Source organism: Carassius auratus, chromosome 39, assembly GCF_003368295.1.
Source record: "Carassius auratus strain Wakin chromosome 39, ASM336829v1, whole genome shotgun sequence".
NCBI classification, from domain to species: domain Eukaryota; kingdom Metazoa; phylum Chordata; class Actinopteri; order Cypriniformes; family Cyprinidae; genus Carassius; species Carassius auratus.
This window is the reverse complement of record NC_039281.1, coordinates 7,579,289-7,592,662: the sequence shown is the minus strand read 5'-3', so window position 1 is coordinate 7,592,662 and position 13,374 is coordinate 7,579,289. Positions and strand designations below refer to the sequence as shown.

The 13,374-nt window shown below is 39.4% G+C and overlaps 1 protein-coding gene and 1 non-coding gene across 4 annotated transcripts in view; one reads left to right on the top strand and one right to left on the bottom strand.

Moving 5' to 3' along the window:
- The first annotated feature begins 239 nt into the window (after positions 1 to 239).
- Positions 240 to 312, top strand: trnaa-agc (transfer RNA alanine (anticodon AGC)). The gene has a single exon. It is a non-coding gene; the product is annotated as a tRNA-Ala (tRNA).
- Positions 313 to 1,525: 1,213 nt separating this feature from the next.
- Positions 1,526 to 13,374, bottom strand: part of LOC113057832 (protein FAM13B-like) — a 43,543-nt gene continuing 31,694 nt past the window's right edge. The window contains exons 11-23 of one of the 3 annotated variants that reach the window (XM_026225367.1): positions 11,806 to 11,909; positions 10,903 to 10,957; positions 10,738 to 10,819; positions 8,872 to 9,082; positions 8,654 to 8,792; positions 7,804 to 7,885; positions 7,370 to 7,525; positions 6,772 to 6,992; positions 5,526 to 5,609; positions 5,339 to 5,434; positions 4,864 to 5,117; positions 3,832 to 3,933; positions 1,526 to 3,461 (exon numbers count right to left, since the gene is read on the bottom strand). In XM_026225367.1, the coding sequence (XP_026081152.1) occupies positions 3,338 to 3,461; positions 3,832 to 3,933; positions 4,864 to 5,117; positions 5,339 to 5,434; positions 5,526 to 5,609; positions 6,772 to 6,992; positions 7,370 to 7,525; positions 7,804 to 7,885; positions 8,654 to 8,792; positions 8,872 to 9,082; positions 10,738 to 10,819; positions 10,903 to 10,957; positions 11,806 to 11,909 (1,710 nt within the window). In that variant the 3' untranslated portion in view covers positions 1,526 to 3,337. The remainder of the gene's footprint in view (positions 3,462 to 3,831; positions 3,934 to 4,863; positions 5,118 to 5,338; positions 5,435 to 5,525; positions 5,610 to 6,771; positions 6,993 to 7,369; positions 7,526 to 7,803; positions 7,886 to 8,653; positions 8,793 to 8,871; positions 9,083 to 10,737; positions 10,820 to 10,902; positions 10,958 to 11,805; positions 11,910 to 13,374) is intronic. The other 2 variants (XM_026225368.1, XM_026225369.1) reach the window with 2 other exon arrangements.

Here is a 13,374-nt window from a genome sequence, read left to right as displayed (position 1 = left end):
CTTAACTGGTTTAACTGGAAAACGATTTGACTGGTAATTTATTTGTTGGACACTTCCATGCATCTTTTACAGTTTTTGACCATTCATATTTTGGTACAAACTAGTCTACGTTGTATTATTATTGATGTAAGGATATTTTTTATTAAGAGCTAAAAGCTAATTTAAGTATTTAGTAAAAGTACGTACGTACTAAAGTGAAGTACGTAGTGAATTACGTAGTGCAGTACGTACTGCGCGTAGGGGGATTAGCTCAGATGGTAGAGCGCTCGCTTAGCATGCGAGAGGTAGCGGGATCGATGCCCGCATCCTCCAAACCTTTTCAAACCGCGCGTTATTAAGAAATTAAATTGAAGTATAAAAAGGGAATACACGCACTGAATTATATATTTAAACAATATATACTTAAAATCTTGAATATCACTATAAAAACGTGATCAAATTTTTGCTATAATTTCCCAAAAAATAAAATCGTAGATACTCGACAACGAGTACCTATTAAATGAGTCAATTTTTAAGGATTTATTAATGTTTTACACGCACTGATCTATAAATGACTGGATCAATCATCGCGTTCTAAACTACCAAAACGGGTGGTGAAGCCACCGGAAGTGTTTGATCCGTCATTTACTAATCCCTACCGACAGAGAGCACCATAGAGTCACATGCAAACCACTGATTTAAAACGAATCAGTCAAACTGAATTAATTGTTATGTGTATGTAAATTAATTTGACTTCAAATGTTATCTGCAATGCTTATGGTGTTTTTAGGCAGGATAAAAGATATATTTAAACCGTTTAGGTGGATGTGTCTGCTGTGCACTGACAACACAGGTAACAGATCAAACACAAAATATAGTCAATTTCTTTATGAACATAATTATTCAGGAATTATTAAACATGAACCTATTAGTATCAGAAATTGATCCGAATATACAATTCATAACACACTGAAATGAAAAGCTTAACTTACCATCAAGAAATAAAGCTTCATGTTCATACTGTATGTAGTCAGTTATTTATCTGAATAAATTATGATGTGTATATTTTTACTATCCTGATCTATTTCAGACTGTTTACTGTTATGTTTACTAGCATTACCGTTTCCATGTAAAATGTTGTATGTTGAATCAATAATTAATATAACCACCATTTATGCAATGCATAAATACATGATGCTGTTTTTGTTCATAATTTGTCATGGAATTTGCTAATTTATATTTGATTAATATGAGTTAATTTAGACATAATGCGTTGTTTTTCAGAGAAACAAGTGTTTGAACTTAGCATGTTTCCTAACATCTGCAAAGAAATTGTATTTTTATGCTTTATTATAGTAAAATGTTTTTTTTTTTTTTTTTTTTTTTTAAAGATGCAATCCATTTGGAATTTTGTGAGGACATATATATATATATATATATATATATATATATATATATATATATATATATATATATATATATATATATATATATTTTTTTTTTTTTAAGTACTCCTACAGGCACAATACGTCACAACTCCAGGTAATAATTCTCACAAGCTGTTTATTTATAATGCACATACTGGATAGAGGAGGGCTCTCATTCCACTTATATAGGCCCCGATGCTTATTTATTGCTTTATATTTTAAATGGCACAAAAATAGAAATACACATTTCTGCCATGCAAACCTACCACTGACAAGTTTATACAAAACAGGACAAAGCAGGGGCTTCACTAATACAGAGGAACATCCACGGCAATAAGATGAACAGCAGAAAGTGAGACGATAAAAAACGAGAGTACAAAATAATGGTCGTAAAAAAGGACACCACCACACAGTGATAGATGGGCCAGAACACGTCCGATAACATTCACATGCAAGTAGTGCTTCAGTAAACAACTAGAACAAACATAACAGACTGCATTCCCAGAATGCTGTGCAAATAATCTCCATCACCTCCTTCATTTGTCATGAATGCATCACTTCCGTGCGTTCACAACACTTGAGCATCTCGGCCACCAAACACATTAATCTGACTTCCCACGACCCGCAGAACTGTCCTTCCTTCGCTATCTCTCCGGTGAGACTTTATCATGAGTTCAGCTCAATGTTAAAGCCGATACTGTGACCATAAAAAGTGACCATGACGGATCAGATGATATGCTGAAAAAAGGAAGTCAGAGTCATTTTGGTGATGCAATATATCGCCCATTATATTTTCTTTTTGTCTTCATATTTTACACATCCACTTTTGCAGCTTCTCGTACATAACGTGGTGTAGTCGTTAGGAGCTAACTCGAATTTAAAACATGCTTCTACAAAAAAAAAAAAAAAGTTTCATCTGCAGATTTGGTCTTGTTTAGGGATCTGTGTCTTTGTGCGTACTGACATCTGACTTTTAAACAACAAGATTGATTATCGCAATTATTTCTGTGGCAATATATTGCACAACAAAAAGTTGTTATCGTGACACGCCTACTAATTATCACGTTCTTCTAACTAACATCATTATCAGACTGTGTGCACACCGGCAAACCAAGAGACTAGAGATGAGCAAAACCCATGAGGACACATTCACACACAAAACATAGCGTCAGAAATGATCTACTATGTACCACTGTGATCTAACGTGTCAGTTTGGCATATATGTATATATATTCACTTTGATTGCATCATCAGTCAGATGTGAATGCAGACATGCAGCTTTGTGTAATTTACAAATGAATCAGGAAGAGTTTGTGACAGTCCAGCTGGAGTAGCTTTTTTCAGTCCGATCAGATGATCCATGTGTCATTATACACACACACACACACACACACACACACACACAGAAAAAGAGCACCAGCTTGATACAAGAGTCCTCTGATTTGTAACCGAAAGCTCATGGGCAAAAATACACGTACAAAAAAAAAAATAATAATCGCACTGGATAATTCACGGTGCCAATACACTGAAATCAAGAAAAACACTGAAATATTTAAGCCTACATACATAATAGATTAGTCTGTACACGTATACACACATAGAGCCCAAAGCACACCCTCTAAGAGCATGAATTAGGGCGAGGAGGAGTGTGATGTGGGTGTTGAAATATGACGACCATCTGTGTGGTCTGAGGAAGAGTTCAGTTCTTGATTTCTGTATATATATGCATGTATGTAATGCATGTAGTACTGCTGCGATCATGCAACGCGGCACGATTCTCAGTATGAGACACCTCGTGGAAAAGAAAGTCAAAAGTCTGAATATCAAACTCAAGGGAACTTGGTAACTCTTTTTAGACGACAGGTGTTTCTTGTTCTTGTCCAGTGGCTGAGGTGGACGCTGATGGACTAGTGTCAGGATGTTGAGATGCTTTAGATGGACTTGGATGAATCCTGCTTGCTGATGAGGACCTCCAGAAGCCGCAGTTTGGCTTTAATGCGCTTGTACTCCTTGTATTCGTCCATCATAGGCACGCGGTCTTCCTTCTGAGCATTCCTGCGGGGGATAATAAACAACAACAACATGCATTTATGTTCGTTTTTAACCACTGGTCATGTCAAGTGAATTTCCTTGTCTTGCAGAGCGTGCAATAAGACACGGCCAAGTTAACGGTTGTTCTACAGAGCTGTGTAACAACTGAGGGTCAAGTGCACTTAGTGTTTACAGTAGCAACCGAGGAGGCTCTTATCACTCAAGTGTGCGATTATGCAACATATCATTGAGAAAATTACAACAACCTGTTAAAACAAGAACATGCAATTACAAGACAGGGTGTTAAAAACATGATTTTTTTTTCTGTTTTACAATGCTGCTGCAAAGTACGATACAGACGATAAGAGAGCGAGGCTGGACAGTGATGACCTACCTGCCATTCTGTTGGTAGAATTCATCTTCAAACTCTCTGATGGTCCTCCTCAGTTTCTTCTTCTCTGCTCTGGCCTTCCACAGCTGCTCCAGGAGCTCGGGCCTGTGGGATACAGGTGCTGATTTATGGAGCTGTTACTCTCCTGATATAATAGCAACAGAAAACTGTGCAGTCGAAACACTCCTGAACGGGATCAGCTCCAGACTTGGTCTCTGCTAAGCTCTATTAAAAGAGCGTGAGTATCTGATAAAGAGTGGGACTGTGTGGGTACACTTGCATGCACGTAAATCAAGGTGTCATTCATTCTGCCAGTGTAGGTTACACCTTCAACCGAAAACCTGCGGTATTTCAAGCCCTTCAACACTGCTTCAGATTTAAAGGAACAGTTCACATAAGAATGAAAATATGCTGAAATGTACTCATCCTCAAGGACATCCAAGACGCAGATGAGTTTGTTTCTTCATCAGGATTGGAGAAATGTAGCATTGCATCACTTGCTCACCGATGGATTCTCTGGAGTTAATGGGTGCCGTCAGAATGAGTGTCACAATAATCATCACAATAATCTATTCCCCGTTGTCCTTTCAAACATGTTTACTTTTGTAATCAGGTCTTGAGCTGTGCATATTTCTCTCCGGATTCAGACCAGACAACTTTTTCATGGCAGAAAGCAATATTACAGAGAAAGGATTTGCAGTTTGAAGTTATAAATGTCTTGACGGATTTGTTTCGTACAGACACGCAGCTTTACATTTCACAAGATGTTAACTGATGGACCGGAGTTTACTTGTGGATTATTGTGATGTTTTTATCAGCTGTTTGGACCCTCATTCTGACGGCACCCATTCACTGCAGAGCATCCATTGCTGAGCAAATGCTACATTTCTCCAAATCTGTTACAATGAAGAAACTGAGAGTGAGTACATTTACATTTTTGGGTGAACTGTTCCTTTAAATCCATATGACACAGGATTTCCATTCTACATCCAAGAAAGTGAATCTCAATTCGGCATTTTTCTGGTTCACACTCACATCGAGGAGGCGTTCGAACTGGACAGACGCAGATCAAAACTGATCTTCCCAGAGGTGAGGATGTTCTCCTGAGTGGGCGGAGCTACTGGGTCCATGATGATTTCCGAACCCTCGCTAGTCTGCATCTCTGTGTTTTCCTGCTGGCCCCTGCCCTCCTCCTCCTCCTCTTCTTCGATCTCACCACAGAAGTGGGCAGTTTCACCCTCAATGATGGGCTGTAGCATCTGATTGCGTCGTTTGCTGGAGGGAGAAGTCTGTGCGAGAGAGAGGAGATCCTAGTTATTCAGCTTCCTCTGTGCTAAATGTCTAGCCAGCGTACCATACAGTCCTAAAACAACACTAGATCCCATTACAGCTCAAGAACGCATTAATTTCAGGTGTCAGATTGCAAACATTAGTTATAAATGATTTATAACACTGAATACTCAAAAGGTTGATGTGGAAGTGGTTAAATAAGAGGAACGGGGTGTCGTACTGTGATAGGGGTGATGCTGACACGGGTGAGCATCTGCTTGACCAGACGATATCTGTCATACAAGGGTTTCACGATCAAGCGCTCCTCTCGGGTCACCTGCAAGGAAAAGACACTTTTGTCAGAGCACTGCATACACGAGGAAGTGTGTGTGTGTGTGTGTGTGTGAGAGAGAGAGAAAGACACTTACTGGGCGTCCATAAATTCCTTCATAGTACAGAAGGTTCTTCTGCAGTACTGTCTTCTCACTGGCAAGCTGCTCTTTTGTCATTTTCTGTAAAGAGCAACATAATAACTTGTCAAATTGAATCACAGCTGGATAAACTCATGACTTGTTTAATAAAGAAGTCTCTTCTGCTCATCAAGGCTGGATTTATTGGATCAAAAAAAAAGTAATATTGTGAAATATTATTACAATTTAGAATAACAGTTTTTTGTTTTAATATATTTTAAGATATAATTTATTTGTGTGATGCAAGGCTGTATTTTCAGCATCATAACTCCAGTCTTCAGTGTCACATGATCTTCAGAAGTCATTATCATATGCTGATTTATATTCAATGTTGGAAACATTTGTGCTGCTTAATTTTTGATTTTTTGGAGGATTCTTTGATAAATATGAAAAGTAAAAAAATAAAACAGCATTTATTTAAAATAGAAATATTTTCTGGCAGTAAATTTTGTATCCTTTCCTTTTTTGAAAGAAATTCATGCTTTTATAAAGTGTTACAAAGTGGTAGTAAATTGTTAAAAATGAAAAAAAAATTGTTAAAAAAATTCCATGATGTTCTTTTACATTTTTATTCATCAAAAAATCCAGAAAAAAAAGAATCACAGGTTGAGCAGAAGAACTTGTTCCTAACATTTTTACTCATAATAATAATAAATCAGAATATTAGAATGATTCCTGACACTGAAGACTGGAGGAATGATGCTGAAAATACAGCTGTGCAACACAGAAATAAATTACAATGTAAAGTATATTAAAACAGAAAGATGTTATTTTAAATTGCAATAACATTTCAAAATATTACAGGTTTTTCTGTATTTTTAAATCAAATAAATGCAGCCTTGATGAGCAGAAGAGACGTCTTTCTTTCTTACTGATCCCAAACTTTTGGGCAGCAGTGTACGCCTCATTACTAGGAGACACACGATGACATAAACAATGTGTTAAATGATCATAGCTTTGATATCCTTGAAGTGGACTGAATCATGGTCTGAAGCTAAAACTGGAGTCTGTGCCTTATTAAAAAACTATTCATTAAAACCCAGCAACTCAAAATCTATAGACCAGCTCGGAGTTCATCCTAAATCTGTGCACAGGTCACGTAATGCATTCGAGCCATTAGATGTTCCTAATCTAACTTCTGAGATTATATCAGTTTGTAATGCATCAAAGCTGCGTATTAAAGGTTTAAGCAGCTGGAACTCACTCGGACGTCCTCTGGCCAGCCGTCCTCGGCTCTCTTGGTTTGGATGCAGTGCAGAATGAGCTCCAGCGTCTCTTCTCTTGTGGGCCGGTGACCCCGTGCCTCGCTCTCCACAGCGTCCTCGTGAGCCGACTGATCCAGCGTGGATCCGAAGCTCTTGGGCAGAGTGTTACTGCGTGGACGCGTCTGTGGAGTCAGCTCACTCTCAGCCTTGTGTTTGGCATCTGGGGGAGAGAGACGAAAACAAAGACCGATTAAAGAGACCAGAAGGTTTGCTGGTCGCCGCAGACATTTCGGATGGATTACACCACACCAGCCGAACGAAATACAAGGTCAGTGATCGACCAAATCTCAGCATCACAAAAAAAACTATGAAAAGGCCATCAGTCGTGCACTGATGACCTCACAAAGTACACTATCAGAGGAACAAAGAAGCTTTCGACCCGGAGCCTGTGAGCCCGTGAACCTGATTGTTATTCCTCATAAACATAGACCTCAGATGATTACAGAAGCGGAGACACGTGGGTGAGAGCGTCCCGTAGGGGGACACAGAGAGAGCAGAGAAACTCAAGTCTACTTACTGCTGCTTAAGAGTACTTACAGAAGTGGGGCGCCTGTCTAGAGGCATTGAGGGGGCGTGACAGAGTAAAATGGGGTGTGTTCGGGACGGAGGAAGAGGGCGAGTGGCGTCGGTATGACTGAAGCACGGCCTGGTGCCTCAGGGAACCTTTGGGTAAGAGGTGCTGCTGTCGTCCTGCTGATGCGGGCCGTCCGAGTTGATTTAGTTAAAGAGAAAGAGAGACTTTATACGACAGTGCACCTCTGATGGGGGGGAATCAAATGGAAATGGATGATGGGAAGTGAGCGGGGCCAAACACATTGAGCCGTGGGCTCTCCAGTAGAGTATGAGGGTGGTCCCATGACAGAGAGAGCCCCAGAGTCTCTACAGAGATGCAGTGTAAGGTGCACTTCTCCAGACCGAGACTGCCCAATAACATCAGATATCACTCCTCCGGCCCACACAGACACTCTCACCTTTGAGCTGCTTGCGGATTTTGGTCAGGTCGGTCATCCACTTCAGCACCTTCGGATCAGCGGCCTTTTCAGCGTGAGACGGCTGCAACAACAAACAGTGATGTCAGTTAAACTGAGAAGGAGCATGACACTATGGATCGTGCCGTTTGTCACAATGCAAAGGTTTTGCTTTATGGCTGAATGAGAGATCTAAACGGTTATTATTTATGTTGCTAGGCAGGGTATGCTCTGAGAAATATAGTGTCGCAGGTCAAAAGTTAAAGAACTAATTAAACTACATTAACGTAGTACAAACTCTTTATTAATTCCTGTGATGCAAAGAAGTATTTTCAGCATCATTACTCCAGTCTTCAGTGTCACATGATCCTCCAAATATGCTGATTTGCTATTATAACTATCAATGGTGAAAACAGTTTTGCACAACTTTTTCACCAATCTTTGATGAATAGAAAGTTTAAAAGAACATAATTTATCTGAAATTGAAAGCATTTTTCTGAGTTCTTAATTATGTTACAAATGCTTTACGTTTCAGCTGAATGCTGTTCTATTCGTCAAATAATCCTGAAGAAAACTGTATGCAACTGTTTTCAACACTAATTATGCTAATAAATGGCTCTTAAGCAGCAATTAGCTTATTAGAATGATTTCTGAAGGAATATATGACGCTTCACAAAAATTAAGCTTTGATCACAGAAATAAATTACGTTTTAAACCATATTCAAATAGAAAAAAATAATTTCAAATCGTAAAAATATTTCACAATATTACCGTTTTAGGTGTATTTTGGATCAAATAAATGCAGAATCAGTGAGAAAACATCCGAGCACTAGTGTATGTAAATCATTCTAACCTTGTAGTTTCTCTCCTTTTCAAACTGTTCCTCAAACTGCTTGATCTTCTTCTTGAGGTTCTGGAGTTTCTTGGTGAACTGTTGGGAAACGGGGTCTCCCTTCAGACTGTCTTTGGAAGAGAGGGAAGCACGGCGAGGCCTGAGAGACGTGACACGAGCGTGAGTTTGGTTGTCAGTGTATCTGAGCATTCATAAGTGTCTGTGTTCTCCCTTCTCACCTCCCACAGGGCAAAGCTTTGGTGGAGGATGAGGCATCGTGGTCCTGCTGTAAGAACCGCTGACTGTAGCCAAATTCCAGAAACCGCCGGGCCAGTAATGGTTGAGGATCTTCTTCAAGAGGTGGGGGCATCATACGGCCAGCCAGCGGAGACAATTGGGCCTCCCCTGACTCGGTCTCTTCTTGCCATGACATGAACACCGGCACAGGGTCTGCCAAAGACACACAGACACATACACTGGCATCAAAAAACCAATATCATCACCATAACCCAACAGTTCAATCGCAAACACATCAATCCAGAGGTAGAAGTTCACAACAGGCCTGGGTTGCTTGTGATAAAAACCCAACGTCTAAAGAGGTCAGAGATGCTACATGGAAACCAAAACCTTCTCAGATTGCTTCGTGGAAATGGATGAAATCTGAAACGGGTGAATCTTCTGGGTAATGGTGCACACAGCTGAACGTCATCCACTCAGTCAAGCATTCACACACAGACTCTGAAGCCAAAGTATTTAAATTGTTGCAACATCTGCAAAGACAGCAGCCATTGTTTAAGCCGGGAACCATGCTCCGAGCAGAAGTCACGTTGAGTCGAAAGGGCAGAGAATGTACTGGACCGGAGCCTGCTGTGGAAACTAAGCCGATCAAATGTGCTCTGCCTAGATGTCTGACATGGTGGGCGAACAGGAGAAAGCTGATGCATTTTCTGATGGCAGATGGTAAATAGATGGAGTCAGCAGGACCAAATGGGTGCATGCAAGGAGCCGAAGGGTTAGTCAGAGTCTCTGAAACAGAAGGCATTTTCAATCCATTTGACGTCAGAGGTGAATTTGGATTTGAGTGAATAACAGTCTCTGTTAGAATCTTTGGAACGGAGAATTCATGTGGATTGCAAATCAAAATGATACACCTAGCATGATAGCTATAACAATTATAACTACGTTAGCAACCAATTGATGATGACGGTCATATGTATGAAAGCAATCCGTCCTAATTTTGCAGAAGTAAACTGCTTTTGTACAAGTACTCTACAAGTCATCAACCAGTACATTTAATACTCTTACTTTCGTGCAATATGCATTTTCCTACTTAAGTCCCTTCTGCGAAATTCCACAGATTTCCCCCAAAATCAAGGAAGAGGCTCATTTCCATTTGGGCTTCCAAACTGATACTTGACTTGGAAGAAATTGCATTTGGGAAGCAATAAATGCATCCAAAAATGTTGTTAAGGGTGACAACCAAATAACAACAAGCACGGAAGAGTGCAGTGAGCTATGAGCTTCTCTCTCTCACACACTCACACACACTCACACACACTCACACACACACACACACACACACACACACAATGCTGTGAATCTATGGCTGAAATACTAATGAGTCATGACTAGCGTTCACTCAGACCACATGAACCATATTTATGATTTACATACATCAAGACATACATGAGAAAACAGAACTGTATATGTTGGTGGTTTATGGGTAATAATGGTTTACTCTGTCTATTTTAGCACTGTAGTCTCTCTTGAGATTCACAGGGCAGTAAACATTCAACCTCTGTATAAACCACATCCCATCAGTCTCACATGAGCTTGAATATCAAGTGTGTGCTTTCTTCACCACAATTTGAACCAAACTGGACGGCAATAATAAATGACACTCCATATTTATTTAATTGGATTATATTTCAAATTTTTAAATCAAACAAACAATATTTTTTCATATTATTCTGAGACCGGGAAAACCTTTTATTATATATATTTTTTTGCATAGGGGCCAATTTTTTTGCTCACATGGAAACATTAGCTGTCCATACAGTGAGACTTATCATCTTTTATAGAGAAATAATAACAGAGATAGTTACCTTCTTGTTCTCTGTCTGAGAGAATGCTTCTGGCTGGCTCTGAGGACTCAGTATTAGCGTTCAGGTCACAGTCTCCGGGCTCCTGAGAGTCATTGAGGGACTTTGATTAGATTCTTGCAGTGCAGAAAAACAGACAGAATCCTGGTGCTTTGCCAAAATACTCACACAGGGGATAACATCAGCCTGGTCCATCTGCTCGTCGTCTGGGTAGTTCTCCAGTCTGTGTGAAGATGGAAACAAATGACTATGAACTCCACAGTGAGGCGATGACAACTGTGTGATCTGTTCCCTTCACGCATGTCAATTATAGAGCTCTTTAAATATCTTTCTTGGAAAAAAATATTAAGTCTATTATTAAGGGCATAAAACAAGGGAAGACAATTCAAGACAGATGGCCAGCTTAAAGTGTATTGAAACTTTACTAGTCACACCCACACATCCCATACAGACTCGCTTATCAGATGTAAAGAGTAACAGGCTTACAAAAGTTATTACGAGAACACAATTTGACATTCCAAGCTATTTTTAGCTACACATTTCTATTATTATTATCCATTAAAAGAACAGAACAATCTCGTAAATGTTATTTTTGGAAGCTTTTCAAATCAGCCTTTTCATTAGAAAGCCGAAGTCCAGAAATATACTCAACGTGAGGACACAAACGCAGATGCGAATGCCTCAGTACATTCAAGCGTGGTGTTTCACGCAAGGTGCGTGCATTCAAGCGTGCCTGGGTTCAAGGGGGAAAATATCTGTGGCACCCAAATGCCCATGCCACTAAAAATATAGTGCATGCATGCATTGTTTTTACTCAACCATGACAGCAGTTAACCTGAAAACTGACAATAAAAGATGATAATTTTGGCCTTTACAATGCATAACTGTGGCACATTCTTGAATGCAACAACATGATATTGAAAGAAGCTAGAAATTTACTGAGAAATCTGCACGAGGAAATTACAAGTGGCACAATTCCAGATGCATGGATTCCTAATGAAATGAGAGGATTCCTCCTCCCAAAAATGTGCAACTCTAATTGTGATCACATCTCAACGCTTCCAATCGAACCTTTCAGTGCTGAGATGCTCAGTGTCCATGCGAGTCTCCGTGTCAAGGTCCATCCCAGAACTTTCTTCCGCGACGGGACTGCCGAGCTGAGAGCCTTGAGATTCCTGCAGGGAAAAGGAGAGTAATTACCAGTGATTGTACTGAAAAAGATAACACGTTTTGACAAATGTTCTCAAAGCCATCAGAACACTCAAAACTATCAAGTTGAGTTTACTGATGACTCAAGGTCGGCAGCTGATGACGTTGAGGAGTGGGAGGAGGAGGGTTTGTGTTGACCAGGTGGCGCTGTCATTCCTCAGGGACGGCTATTAAAAGAACGCGATCCAGTTCATATGTTCCTAACCTGTGGCAAGGCCACAAGAACTTTAGGCACGTGTTTGTGAAGGGAAGAGAAGGTACTCGTCACTTCATTACACCTCACAGTCAGGAGACATGAACCTTTATCATCAGCTCTTCTTCTGAACCAGCCTCATCTCATTACTTCATTAGATACTCGGGGAAAGTGCTTTATCTGGAATGAGTCGTTCGCTCCAGGACGGTGTTAAACGGGAGACGACTGCATGCGCCTGCTGAGAACAGATGATGGTGTGTTTGTCGGACAGAAAGGCCCTTGTTTCACCCTCTGCTGAGGAGGAGGTATTACAGAGCTTGCTGATAGCTGAACGACTAAACACTTTCGAGGACTGTTGTAGACTACAGAAATGATCTAATGCGGCGATGTTCAACCTTTTCCACTCTAAGGCCCCCAACTGTCCACAACAATCTTCAAAGGACCCCTAGCCCTAGCTTTGTTTTTAAAAAAATATTTGAATCGAAGTGCATTCTAAAATAATTTGAATTAAAGTTAGTAATTTTCAGAATTCCAGAAATGTTTAGAGCTGATTGCTCTTTTTAACCGATGAATCTTCATGACTTTTCCAGTTGTTTGTGTTTTACAGGATAATGACTAAGGATAAATAATTAATTTGCATAACTTTTTCACATCTAGAAATCACATTTGTGACCCCGGATCACAAAACCAGTCTCAATTTTTTTTTCATCTGAATAAATCATTTTTCCATTGATGTATGGTTTGTTAGGATCGGACAATATTTGGCTGAGATACAACTATTTAAAGGATCTGAGGGTGCAAAAAAATCTAAATATTGAGAAAATCACCTTTAAAGTTGTCCAAATTAAGTTCTTAGCAATGCATATTACTAATAAAAAATTTAATTTTGATATATTTATGGTAAGACATTTACAAAATATCTCCATGAAACATGATCTTTACTTAATATTCTAATGATTTTTGGCATAAAAGAAAAATCTATAATTTTGACCCATACAATGTTTTTTTTTTTGGCTATTGCTATAAATATACCACATGACTTAAGACTGTTTTTTTTACTACGCTATTAATGTAACTGAGCTCTTTAACATTTGATTACTTTTCATAATTTCTAACGAATGTTTTCAACCGTTTATCATTTTAAAACATTTAAGGTTGAAAGGGTTTATCTTTACAGTAGAGCCTTAATCACTTGAATTGAGATTATAATTAGATTTAAAGCCACGGCCACCACAAAA